Genomic DNA, 14,473 nt, shown 5'->3' with positions numbered 1-14,473 from the left:
GACCTTCACAAGTTCCTCACTTTCTGATCTGAGGTTTACTGTCTCATGTAGAATAGGCATAAACTATGATTGTCCTGCTGTGGTCTTCCTGAAACTTTAAGAACAAAATATGAAGCGGTACTATTATTCACCCCAAAGTTTTTGTTTTAGGGGAAAATGGCACCACTATACAGTGTATGTGCCAGACACTCCTGATCTGTAATTCTGAGAAGCTGATTACGTCCCACACCAGCTATAGTAATACTTCAAACTATGTGGAACTGTAGATTATATGACATGATATATAAATTAACTTCCCAGTGAAATTTACTTCTATAAACAAAACTTTTAATAGCAGTATGGGAAAATGTGGACTTTGGAATAAGATACACAAAATCTTGTCTTTGCCATGTAAGAGCTGTGTGAATTCAGGCAACTTATTTAACCTCTCTGCACGTCTCATCTATAAATGAGGATAGTATCTATTTATTGCGAGGATTAAAATTTATGAGCAAACCAGCTGTAATCTGAATAGCATAAACTTCTGGCACACAGTACATAACCGTTAAAACTGTGTTTCTTATTACTGTAATCATGTTGGACAGAGTTCTTCTTAAATACCGACTTAACTCCTTTAAACCAGCCCTTACTGACCCAGGATCTCATTAGGATTATTACGTTTGTACTAGGACGTATCATGGTGATCCTAAGGGCTACTGAGGTGTGCAATGTCTTTCTGCCAAAAACTTCAAATTAGAATGTTTGTGATTTGCAAATCCTTTTTGTAGGGTGTCTTCTCCCCCTCACTGTGAGACAATCACCTATAAAATTCTGCTGTCACTTTGTGTCTCTGTAGACAAATGACCACTACTGCTTTCTGATTTGTTCCTTCTTACTTATAAAGTGCAGAAAAATAGCTAGCAAGCTGTTTAGTTTAGTACTGGGAACAAACCAAGAGTTAGAAGTCTTGGTGGGAAAAGGCAGTGAGTTCTCACAGGAATAAAAGGCATAACATCGAATTCTTGGACACACTATAATTTTGGCTAAGACTTTTTCTTTCTTTCTTCTTTTGTTGTTGTTGTTAACTCCCTGGTTCTTTAGTACATTCTGTACAGATAAGGTTTGTCAGGTAAATAGGACCTGAACATAAAATACATGTAGGAGTTAACTTAAGAGAACAAACTCCTTACAGGGGAAAGATCCAACAAACAGATGCCAGGGGTATGAGGGAAACGAGAGCTAGCCACGAATAGAAGAGATGGTCGCGTTCAGGCAGACAATCCTACCAAAAATGACAATCCTGAAAACAGTAATGCACACTGAACGTTTTCTCATAAGTTGAAACTGAAACTCATTCATCACATAATTCTTATTCCTTATTTAGCACCTGGCTGAGAAGGCAACAGTGCACAAAGCACAGCGGAGGCAGGACACCAAGGTTCTTGCCCCGCTTTACAAGCGAGGCCCTCGGATCTTGGGCAAGCCTTCTCGCCTGCAGTTTCTTTAGCAGTAAAGAAAGGGTCGAAGTTAGAAGAAGGAGACGAGACAGATACAGAGACTGGAGTGACGTGTTTTGAAGATGAAGGAAGGGGCCATGAGCCAAGAAATGCAGGCAGCCTCTGGAAGCTGGAAAAGGCAAGGAAACAGATCCTCCCTAGAGCCTCAGAGGAATGCAGCCCTGTGAACCTATTTTAAACTCTGTCTTAAGAACTGTAAGATAATAAATGTGTGTTGTTTCAAGCCACGAAGTCAGTGGTAATTTTTTATAGCAAGAACAGAAAACCAAAAGATCTGCCTACAACTAAATTCTGCCCCCCTTTCCTGAAGGACTATCTACGCCTGAAGGCTTTCATTCCACCCTGAGTAACTGCACGGTAGCAGGAGATACTGGAAAGGTTATCTGTAGACAACTCCAGAATTTTTAAGCAGATTATGTTCTAAAGCCCTGTAACAGGACATATAATAGAGATTTTTTACCTTGCAGAGAAGTTAACATTAGATATGCTTGACTAGGTTACAGCTGGAAACTGAAACATATCACAGATGTTAAATAAACACCTTTAATTCACTGGAGAGAATTAATATGGCACGAGATAAGATTTCATGAGTGAGTGAGCATGATGGTAACTTTATTTAAAATTATTAGTTTGTCATTTTGCTATATGGGCTTGGATCAATGCCAACAATATGAACAGATAATTCTTTTATTAACTAAGGAAGAATATACAATGACACTAAGCACTAAACAAAAACAAAACAACTCCTCAGAGTGGCACTACAACTGCCCTAACAAATACTTTTCGTGGGATGTAAATACCTGCTCCAATTCCTGTTCTGCGTATTGCCGTCTACTCAGTTCACATTCGGCTCCTTCCCTTAGCTCTCTCAGCCGACAGGCCTCCTCCTTTGCATAATTGATTTCATCCATCATTTTGCGCTCTAGATTTTGCTTTTCTACAGCAACATTTCTGTTTTCTTCCTGTGCCTTTTCAAGCCTTACAGAATAAAAATGAAAATTCCTCACCAAAGTTTCCAAAGTTTCATTTTTTCACGAAGAATAAATACATATCAAGCAGCAGAATCCGTGTTTCCATAAAATCACAGTACTTTCTATTAATCTTACATGTGAATACCAAAAATAGCAGGTAGCCCACTATACAGCTATATGGGTAATCCTGAGCTCAAAATACAGTGGTAGCAGGGAATCACTCCTCAGCAGAGACTTTTAAGAAATTATTATCTAAATCATATTAAAAATAAAACTTAACTACACATATTATTCCACCTATATTTATTTCCACTGATCTGTTCATTTATTCCCTAGTGCATTCCTTTAATATAAATCTGTAATTAGGACAATATAACTTTTCTAAAAACACGAAATGAAGTGTACAGACATTACTGATGTAACAAACTAAATATAAGTGTGTAAGCCCATGCCCATATTACATTTTCACAAACTGTATTTGCCTACATAAATAAGACTTGTAGCTTTTTAAAACTTACTCACCTCTCTTGTAAGTCCATTAGGCTTTGCTCTGCAGTTTGTAGACTCTCTAAGTCTTTCATCATTTTTGCAACATGTTCTTTTGATGTCTTATTCTGTGTGTAAGCAAACCAGCACCCTCCAACACCAATTACTATAGAAACTGTGAGAATAAAATCCTTCATCCAGTTATGAGGCGGGCCTATGAAGAAAATTACAGATGATAAAATTCATCTTTAATAACAGAATCTTAAAACATAGAAGCATTTTTTAAAGTAGTATGCATCTAAAAACAAACAAATGTGAAAATGTCCCTCCCATAAGCAAGCTCTAGCCTTTTAAAAATTCTTTCTTCAAATAATCAAAGTGCTTATTATAACACTCTGATACGCTAGAACTACCAGAGGGCACAGATAAACCCACATGCATGTGCCCGCCCCTGCTGGTGCAGGAGATAATAACAAAAGTCCTGGGAAGCCGTGAAAAAAGCAACAACACCTCCAATCATGTCCTCTGCGGGGTGAAAGGAGGCATAAAGAGTACTACCACCATCATCCCAACTGCTTTCTTTCAGTGGAGTTAGGGAGCTGTCATGCTTTGATACATACACTGGAAGCCTACTCGTTCACCAGAAGAGCATCTTCTCCAAGCAAGGAGTCATGTAACTAAATTAGTCAACGATTCTCAACTGAGGGTGACATCCCCCCGACAGTGGACAGTAACAAGTTTTGCTGGTCACAGTTGGGAGGGTGTACAGCGGATGGGGACGGTGTTACCGGTGTCCCATGGGGACAGGCTAGGGGTGCTGCTAAATATCTAATCACGCACAAGACAGTAACCTTCCGGCCACGCTCTGCCAATAACAGAGAATTATCCAGGAATTATCCAGCCCCAAACGTGAAGTGCAGAGGTTGAGAAAGCAGAAGTTAAATGGTCATAACAAGTCATGCTTTAGGTGCCTATTTGCCAGAGAGATCTGGATTACTAGAAGTAAAGAACAGATCACCTTCTTTGCCCCTACGTAATTTCCAGCACTGTTTCCAAGGTAAGGAGTAAGGAGCCAGGGGCCTACTGTCTTCAGTGATACAAAACACGGAAGTCACTAGTCAAATAATTTCCTAATTTATCCCTGACTCTTAAGACACACTAATTTTCAGAGGGCTCTCTGGAAGGGTACACAAAGATAAGTAATAGGATATAACGTATTTGTTGCTCCAAAGAGCTATAGTTCACAGTGGAAAACGACCTAACTGCCCAGGCCTCCAGCAGGAAGACAGGTCGCATGAGTGATGAAATAAGGAGCTCTCTAGACGCGACAAGTTCCTGTGCTTCCTCGGGTTCGTGTACGCTTGCACAGTGTGATGGACAGCACGCTCCAGGCCAGAGACCCCCGGGGCTGCGTATCTCCAGAGCGCACACCTGCAGTGAGACAGGGGCACTGCAGAAGGCTAAAGTCTCGAAAGGATCTATCTTTTTTCTGCATCAGACTGAGAAGCTCAGCTTGAGTTCTCGTTTAAATATGAGTCCTGTTCAGGCCAAAACAGAATCACCAGAAATGACAATAACTAGACGGATAAGTCCCAAACTCTATACTAATGACCACAAACTGAAACAGATTTCAGTGAAAACTCCTTTAAAATATATCTCTGTTCATTTTACAATGTTAGTTTGTTATAAATTTAATTCCCGTGTTCCAACTGCAGGGCTCATGCACTCAAATAATAATTCTAAGACAAACACATTAAAAAGGTAATGCACCATTAACTTCACTGTTTGTTTATTAAAACATTTGTTTTCAACATTCTTTGAGACTAGTTTGGTTTCTTTTCAAATAATATAATACCGTTTTGGCTGAGAGGGTGATTTGTTCCCAGATTAATAAAATATAAATATCCCTGACCAAGTTGTATAGAGAGGCAAGTTTTAGAGCTTAATTCCTATTTTCACCAATCATCCCCATGAAAAAATTAGAATCTCACGGAGGACAACCCCCAAGAGATTCAGTAGGAAACTCAGGGTGTCATCTGTGTGGAATGCCCGGCATTTCAGGAGGGTTCTGCTTCCTAGGGTTTGTAATTTCCAACAACAGTGCATTTCCACCACCTCTCACAAAGTGGAGTTCCAGCTGTTTCACCAGCTGCTCTCAGCCTGAGCCAAAAAAGAACCACCAGTACAGTCATGGAATCCATCCAACAGCTCCAGGAACGCTTTTTCAGCAGGCCACCCCCAAAACCGTATCGCAGAAACCTGTAAGTCTCCTAAGCTCCAAAAATTGAGGTAAAATAAACATTAATTTCCTACTTATCATCTGTGGAAGCCATCTTTCTTGTATTAATTTTGTTATTCCTTTTTGGCTTCTGAAAAATAGAACATAATTCCTCTAAAATGTGTACTCTTCAAACACTTCCCCCAAAGCTTTTTAGAATTTGAAATTAAATATATTAAACTTCCTTTCTGAAAAAAGTATTCCTGTCAAAAGTAAAGAAATACAAGGCTTATTTTCCTTACAATTATGACATAATAATTTCTTAAATGTTTTTCTTCATCATAATCAAATAACATTCTCCACCTTGGGCTTTAGCCAGGACAGTCTATTACCATGTAAAATTGCAAGTGGATCTCTGCTTTTGATCTGTATCTAGAAAATCCTTTTCTTGGTGATAAATGAAATCAAGTTAGGATGTATTACTCTGTGCCAAGGATATGGCTACACTGTATCATTTTTTAAAGGAAGCCTTCAGTGAATATCCAACTATAATAATATCAACATTAAAACTGTTACAAAGATCTAAATTTCTAAACCTAGAAATTTAATTCTAAATTATCAACACAGTTTTTTTTACAACTTTTTACATCAGTAACCTGCTTGGAAATTTCACACTCCACATTTCAATGACAGAAAATCTCACCCTATTAATCTTTTTAAGATATATGACATTTCCTTTATAGCTAATAAATGGTTTTCTTAGTGTTTTTATCTTTCTTACTTTTTTCTTCTTTAAATAACAAATATATGATCTGATTATTCTTTTGCATCAGACTCTGAAAGAGAATACTAACGTGTCAGAGGTCCAAACAAAACCACATCCAGTGCCTTGAGCTGAAGTTTTTGCCTGTGACTCCGATCGCTGATTTTCAACTGGGAGCTCATAAATGAAGGTTCATGCACTGCTATCCTATTTAAAAAAAAAAAAAATACGTACATATTAAATAAAAATATTTCTAGTATGTAAACTTAAATACGTTAACATGTAATACTTTGCATTTTAGTGATGACTGCTGGAGGAGCTCATCCATGTGATGTAATACTTTATTAACATGTATCAAAACCTTTCCAGTGCAAACTCAGCTGTACGTCAATTATTCATTTGTTATGTTGATGTTTTTGTTTTCTAAGGTTCCTTTGTTTCTAAGGTTCCCTTATGCTATAGTTCACTAGGGCATAGAAATTTATCAACTGCAGAAGTATTTTACAACAATTAATTACCTCCGGCATTTTACTATCATTTCACAGAGAACAAGAAAATTACAAGTGATTTACTTAACATCAATAGCAGACTTCAGAGTATAGCTCTCAATTTAGATTGTATCACTTTTCTTTAAAAGTATCTAAAAAACCTATACCTTTACATTCTAATACATAAACTGTTTAAAAATTAAACAAAGTCCACTGAAGTCATAAATGAGAGTAAGAAGTCCTCACAGCTGGGGAAGAAAAGGGAGGGATTTATGTAATAAAAAGTACTGAACCATTTCACCAGCAATGAAGAAAGAAACCACGTAAGGGGCCAAGAGGCACAGGTGAAATAAGGAAATAAAATCACTTTGTTTTGAACTTCAAATCCAAGTAGCCCAGGTAGCCCAGTCACCAACTAAGATTTCTTAACAACCAAATATGATGCCAATAAAGATCTTGTAACACCAAGTCTAATAATAATAATAAAATTGTTAATACCAATGACAATAAAAACAAGCATGTACTATATGCCGGGTCCTGTATCAAGAGCTTAGTCAAAATTCAAGAAAACCTCTAACATATATATAAAATTCCCATTTTATAAATGAGGAAACTAAGGTAGGGAGAGATTAAGTAACTTGCCCAAGGCTGCATAATTAGTAAGAGGTAGGGCAGGGATTCACATCCAAATGTATGTGATTCCAACGACTGTACTCTGAACCACTACGTTTTATTTTGGAAGGTATCAAAACCTCTAAGGATGGAGAAGTTACAAAGCCTCCTATAACTGCTATAGGCTTCTATAAAACTTTACAGAGTAAAGAACTCTAATATTCCCTTTACAAAATGCCTTCCTTCTTCTCAGCAGGTCCCTTCTGTGTATGCTCCTGTTATACCTTTAATATGATAGTTAACAAACTGCTTGAAGCCAAAGCTGTCTTGTCTCGGTTTCCCCACACCTAGCATTATGCTTGGCAAAAGTAGATGCTTGATAAATGTTTGTATAATACATGAATGAATGCATGGATGGATGCATGAATGAATTAATAGCAACAATATCAACAGACTAAATTTAAGAAAGACAATGAGATGTAGTAAAAAGGATACCAAATAACAGTTTTATACAAAGTTCGGTATGAACCCAGAGGTGGAAGTGATTCTACCTGAGTGGGTGAGGATGTCAGGGAAGTTCACACAGGTCTGAAAGGAATGAGGAGGCATGTGTCAGGCGAAGAGAGCCTTAGTATAAGCTCTGGTAATAAGAATTTCAGAGTATAGAAAATCAGCAAAAAGCTTAGGATAACCATGATAACTAACATAAAACTAACATAATTTTGGCTACTTACTACAGATGTGACAATATTTTAATGTCACAGAAAGGAAACATAATGAATTGTTGTAGGCACGTGTACATCTGTAATGTGTAACACATTTTCTTATACCTTCTTATAAAATTGCTCTTGTATCTACAGTTACCCTACAAAAAGTTCTGTAACTCACATCGTTGTTTAAGTTAATTGAGACTGGTCCTTTAAGTGGACTCATCTAAGTGCCATTACCATATAAAAGGGTCTTGATGAAGGGCATTCCAGTTTTCCTTTCTCCTCCACTCCAAAAGGCTCCAATGGGCTTACCTGGAAGCTGAACTTCTGTATTTATAACTTGTCTTTCCTAGTAACATGTTCACTATTTAAAAACATTGATCTTGATTAAGTGTGATGTTATTTCAACAATTCTCCTAGAATTTGACTTATTGCTGATAACCTCTACCTAACAAAAAGAAAAAAGTGGCTAGGGGCCCCTGGGTGGCACAGCGGTTAAGCGTCTGCCTTCGGCTCAGGGCGTGATCCCGGTGTTATGGGATCGAGCCCCACATCAGGCTCCTCTGCTATGAGCCTGCTTCTTCCTCTCCCACTCCCCCTGCTTGTGTTCCCTCTCTCGCTGGCTGTCTCTATTTCTGTCGAATAAATAAACAAAATCTTTAAAAAAAAAAAAAAAAGAAAAGAAAAGAAAAGAAAAGAAAAGAAGAGAAAAGAAAAGAAAAAAGTGGCTATAACATTCATTGCCCAAACACCAACCTATTTTGTTTCCTGTTGTCGTTGTACAAAGAAACTTCCAAAAAGACAACATAAGAAAAATACTATGAGTTCCTCATAACCAGGATAACATAGAACTCAAAATAAAAACCCATTTTAATGCTCTACTATCCTGTTTTAACTAAGAAACTTGTCTTATTTAAAAGCAAAAATTGGGGGCGCCTGCGTGGCTCAGTCGGTTAAAGCATTGAACTCTTGATTTTGGCTCAAGTCATAATCTCAGGGTTGTGATATCGAACCCTGCATCGGGCTCTGTGCTAAGTGTGGAGCCTGCTTAAGAGTCTCTCTCTGGGGGCACCTGGGTAGCGCAGTCGTTAAGCGTCTGCCTTCGGCTCAGGGCGTGATCCCGGAGTTCCGGGATCGAGTCCCACATCAGGCTCCTCCGCTATGAGCCTGCTTCTTCCTCTCCTACTCCCCTGCTGTGTTCCCTCTCTCACTGGCTGTCTGTCACATAAATAAATAAATAAAAAAAAAAAAAAAAAAAAAAAGAGTCTCTCTCTGCCCCTTTCCCCACACACCCTCCTTTTTCTCTCAAAAATAAATAAATAAATAAAAATAAAAGCAAAAACTGTATCTTACTTTTGTCTTCTTTCCAGCATCTAGTTACACCATGAACAACATAAAAGATACTCAATACACACTGTTGAGCTGACTCCTATTCCCATAATTTCATCATTATAGTCATGTACACAGTAAATTCAGAAATACTGATGTCAATGTTCAGAAAATATTTACAGGAGATATGAAAATTTTCAACTAGATCCAAAATCCAAAGTCCAAAGCAACAACAGCCACTTATTTAAATACAGTATGTAAGCAAATTGATTAGAAATACAACTGCACACTTCATCACATATAACAGTATGACAATAATAAGGGATTAGTCTTTTTTGATACAAGAAACATTTGAGAGAAGAATGGAAAATAATCTTTTAAGAGCCAGGTTTTGGTAGAACCAGTGCAAATTTTAACATTTAAATCTTTAAAAATTAATGGGGCGCCTGGGTGGCTCAGTGGGTTAAGCATCTGCCTTCAGTTCAGGTCATGATCCCGGGTTCCTGGGATGAAGCCCCGAGCCCCATGTAGGGCACCCTGCTCAGTGGGGAGTCCGCTTCTCCCTCTCTGTCTGCCCCTCCCCGTGCTCCTTCTCTCTCTCTCAAATAAATAAAATCTTTTTAAAAAAATCTTAAAAAATTAAGTTAACTAATGGAGATTTAGGAAATAAAATTTAGAAAACTAGTAACAAATAATTCCAGATATCTAAGGGATAAACTGGCATCTTAGACTTTGGTGTAAGATCTGAGTTCAAATGTTGAAATGGGCAAAATATTTAACTTCTCTATGATGTTTTTTATCTGTAAAATGGGGATAATACATGCTTAACTTTAACCATGAAGCTTAAATGAGATAATGTAGAGTACCTCTATGTAATATACATTTTTAAATGGCTGTTATTATTTACATTTTGTTTATTAAACCTCATTTTTTTTTTGAGGTTTAACTTACGGCCACCAATACTGAGTGGTTATTGTTGTTATTAAAAGAATACAATTAAGAAGGATCTGTACATTAACCCATTCAAATAGGTTTTTCATAAAAGTCGATTCATATTCAATGAATATGTTTTCGTCATATTTACCACATGGTCAGAGGTTGGCCCTTTGATGTTACTAAAAAAGATGTAGTTGGCCTATCTTCTAATTCCCAAAATTGCTTTCCTTGGGAATAAATTTTAAAAAGAGCTTGATTATTTAGACAAGAAAAATTGATTAGAACTTGCAAATTCACACCTTAAAAAAAATTAAAGAATTGATATATTTATATTTCCTTTGAGCCCTTAGCCACAGAGGTAATTTATAAATTTGGCACTGAAAATAACATCTCGCATGTAATTCTCCTTGAGTGAAAAAAAAATACATTTAGATAATAAAGACTCACCTGGGAAGCGTTGTTCCTTTGACATTATTATCTCTAAAATTCTTCTCATATTGGGGCAGTTCAACAAATTCTATCAACCACTGAAGTGTGTCCTCAAGGGTCCAATTATGAACTGCAAGAGATAAAAGGGGAAGACCTATTTTAAACACATCTGCTTTCAAAACTTATATCATTTACATATATATTTATATGTGTATACATTTGCACATGTATAAAATGACTATAATTTCAGAGGATGTTAACTGAATTTTTAATTCAATTGACAATGAAGTATAAAATGATATGTGGCATTCTATGAGAAGCTGAAAACAATGGAGACATACCTCCTACACTTAACTTATAATCTATGACAGAGAAAACATGAAAGAAAAAGAAAAATTGACAGGGTTATTTCTAAAATAAGCATCTATGTAAATTCAGGATGAAATAATTCATCATTTCTCTGGCTGTAGAAACACTTACTAAGACTTGTTATCTAATCATTCTTGTATTTTGTCATCCATCCATATAATACTATAAACCTTCTGAGTATCAGGTTCCATCCGAAGCACTGGGAATATGGTAGTAAACAAGATGCATAAAGTCCTTGCCCTCATGGGAGAGGGGAGGAGCAATTTACAAGACAAGGAAGAAAAGTGAGGGAAATTTCAGACAGCGAGCTATTAAGTAAGAAAGGAAAGATGTCAGGATAGCCTCTGAGGAGCTATTACCTGAACTGAGAACCAAAACTTGCAAGAAGCCAACGCTGTGATGATCTGGGAGAAAAATATCCCAAACAGAAGGAAAAGCTAGTGTAAAGGCCTTACGACTGGAATGATTAGATGTGTTGGGGGGGAGGGGGGAGGAGTAAATAATCAATGTTTTAAAATCCATGTTTACCCCCCAATGTAGAGAACAGATTGTAAGAGACAAGAAGGAAAACAAAGAGCAATAAGGCCATTCCTTTACATAGCTGTCCAAACGCAAGGTTATTGCCTTGGACTATGGTGTTAGCAAAGGATATGGTGACAAGTGGTCAAATTTAGGGTATATTCCGGGGATAATCCTGTTAGATGTGCTCATGAAATGGATGAAGGTTGGTAGCTACAGGAAAGTGTTAAGAAAGAAGAAAGAAGAAAGAAGAACAGAGGGTGGTACCATTAACTGTGATAGGAAAGACTGGGGAAGAACAGACTGGGGAGGGAAGTAGGAGTGGGTGACAGAGATCAAAAGTTGTTTTTAGACATGTTATATTTGAAGTATGTATTAGATATTTAAGTGTAGATATACAGTAACTTCGGGAAGAGTGAGATTAGAAACAAAGATATAAAAATTGAGAGTCATCAGTATTCAAATAGTCTTTAGACTGAATGAGATCACCCAGGACAGTGGATTCTGGGAGACTGGCCCTAAATCATGAAGAAAATGACCAGTTATACCATCTCTTCTCTTATTTTGAATTAAACTCGTTATAATCATTTTTTCCTTTAAGCCTTATTTAAAAATAAACAAACGAACAAACACACCTCATGAAGCACTAACATGAAGTTAGGGGACCAAGATAGTAGCAGGACTGGATAGGAACCCAGACCAACTGACTGTAGGATCTGACTATGCTACTGCGAGAAAACTAGTATTAAATAGCAGTAGAAATATAAACCATTAAGACTGGGAGCAACTCAGACATTCCTGCTGCAAGAGTATGAAGGACAATGTTGAGATTAACCAAAGGGAAGGCTGCAAGTGTCCTTAAAATTAAGAGCTCCATATTGTCTGTATTTAATTTGAGGGTTTGGGAGCACAAAGTGCTTATAGGCCACAGAAAGGTCAAAGAAGAGTGAAGAAAACAAGTGAGCAATAAAAGCAGACCTGGGAATCCATCTGTGTATATATAAATCTGAGAAATATCTTTTTGATAAACTACAGAAAATTAAGAGTTCGCTTTAGCAAGCAAAGCTAATTTTTCACAATCTGCCTTTTTCGTTAAGTGCTCGTTAGAGAAAAACCTTTAATCACTAGAGAAAAAAGCTTAAATCACAAATGAAAAATTAGCAAAAATTCATTTAAAAATTATACATGGTAATTGATAATTTTCTATTGAGACAAAGCTCTATTTTAAAAATCTTCTCTCCTTCATGTGTTTCTGCCATAAGCTTGGACATGTGCCCGAGGCTGCTGTATCCATTTAGCCAAGTAACTTAGAATACCAGCCAAAGGTTCAGGCCCTCGGTGCTTTCCACTGAATTTAATATATTCAAAGTAGCCTTTTTTTCTCTTAAGTTTCTTCCCATTCAGCATGAACTGCACTGAGAATTGCTTGTCTTGATTGCCAAGAAACCAACAGTGCAGCTGCACCTCACACACCCACATAAAAATCTCAGCCAAGAAAACAGGATAAGATTCTCTCTGGCATTTCTATGGCTGTTCAACTGATCAACAACAAAAGTCCCTGATCTCAACACTCCAGCACATCAAAATATTCCCTCAACTCCCAATGAGCCAGGATAGAAAGGAAGAAAAATCAAATGAAAAAATACATATTTAAAGCGCCCAAGTCCTAATATTCCTCTACTCTGTAAACAGAACATTACAATGGTTCTAAAGTAATTTTCTTTACAATGAATCTTTAAAACAACAAAATTCTAACAAAGAGCACACAGCTTACTTCGGGAGGAGGTTCACTTCTTCCTGTGCCTTTTTGTTTCTTTGGTGATGCCTAGTAAATACCTTCACTTCTCATGAGCAGAACGTGTATTTTATATTAGCTTTCTCTGCTCCAAATATACTAGTTATCTTTCAATTCTTAGGAAAGATCATACTGTGTCCTTCCTCAGGGCCTTTGCACATGCTATTTCCTCAGTATGAGATTCTTTTCTCCATTGTTCTGACTCATCTTTGTCTATTTACTTTACTGAGATTCCCCTATCTCAGTTAACTTTAATTCCTCAAGGGAGGCTTCCCAAATATTGCTAACAGTCACAAATCACTCTGTACTTCTTAGGCATAGCATTTAACTCATTATAATTATTCATATGATTTATTGTATGATTATTATTTCAACATCTGTTTACTTCACCAATGCACATGCTTCTTGCCTCTATTCCTAATATATGGTACACAAAAGATGCTCAACAAATTATCTGTTGGATCCTCTTGAATAAATGAAATAGAAGATGTTTAATTGGCAGGTACTGTGAAAAGCTATTTTCACACTTTAGTGAGGAGACCCAAATAAACAGAAATAGGAACCTGTCCATATAAGAAATCCTTGATGGCAATGGAATCACTCATTTAAGAATTACCTGGTTCCTCATCACCTGCCTCTCGTGGCTCTTTCACATGTACTATTGCTAAACAGCACTTCCACCAGAGGGCAGCCAGAGAAGGATATTGTATTTCTTCAAAACCTAGATTTCCCATCTGCAAAGCTATAGGAATGCAAATTTCTGTACTGCTAACTTATATTCTTCCTGCTGGAAATTGTGTCTGAGTGATTTTTGACATTTATTCCAAGGCCAATAGAAAGAACTCTGGCATAGAAAGAGACCTGATTCTTGTCCCAGCTGTGCCATGGATTCACTAGGACACGACAGCCAGGTGATTAACTGTGACTCAGTTTCTTAACACAGAGAAAGATAAAACTGATCTAGACCATCTTTAAAAATTCATTCAAAGTCTGATTCCATATAACAAACAAAAGTTGGTGTTTAAAATATTGCTACACTGCTAGCCTAGAAAGTAGATTATAAAATACTGATGAAGGAGAAGTAACTCTGAAAACTTTCAGGACAGAAACAAAAACTGCTGCTAATGTTTATTACGTGTGTATTGAACACCAAGAGATTTGCAAACATTATTTCAAATACTCATCACAACAACCCATTGAAGTAGGTACCTTGATTATCACCACTGAACTTAAAAGTCTACGAAGATGAAGTTCTTAATTAGACATAACAGATTAGCAAATGATACACCAGGTTTCAGACCAAGTTTATTTCTAGACTTGTGAACCACTGTGCAATAAATTACCTTTTTAGT

At 37.0% G+C, this 14,473-nt stretch overlaps 1 protein-coding gene across 2 annotated transcripts in view; it reads right to left on the bottom strand.

The window, feature by feature from the left end:
* The window catches only part of STIM2 (stromal interaction molecule 2), a 138,175-nt gene that overhangs the window by 18,523 nt on the left and 105,179 nt on the right, over positions 1–14,473 (bottom strand). For both annotated transcript variants that reach the window (XM_044389759.3, XM_026514556.4), the window contains exons 4-7: positions 10,457–10,568; positions 6,026–6,141; positions 2,990–3,167; positions 2,297–2,474 (exon numbers count right to left, since the gene is read on the bottom strand). In XM_044389759.3, the coding sequence (XP_044245694.2) occupies positions 2,297–2,474; positions 2,990–3,167; positions 6,026–6,141; positions 10,457–10,568 (584 nt within the window). The remainder of the gene's footprint in view (positions 1–2,296; positions 2,475–2,989; positions 3,168–6,025; positions 6,142–10,456; positions 10,569–14,473) is intronic.

This window comes from Ursus arctos, unplaced genomic scaffold (genome assembly GCF_023065955.2).
Source record: "Ursus arctos isolate Adak ecotype North America unplaced genomic scaffold, UrsArc2.0 scaffold_9, whole genome shotgun sequence".
NCBI lineage: Eukaryota > Metazoa > Chordata > Mammalia > Carnivora > Ursidae > Ursus > Ursus arctos.
Note: the sequence above shows the minus strand (reverse complement) of the source record. Positions and strands in the feature narration are given on the sequence as shown.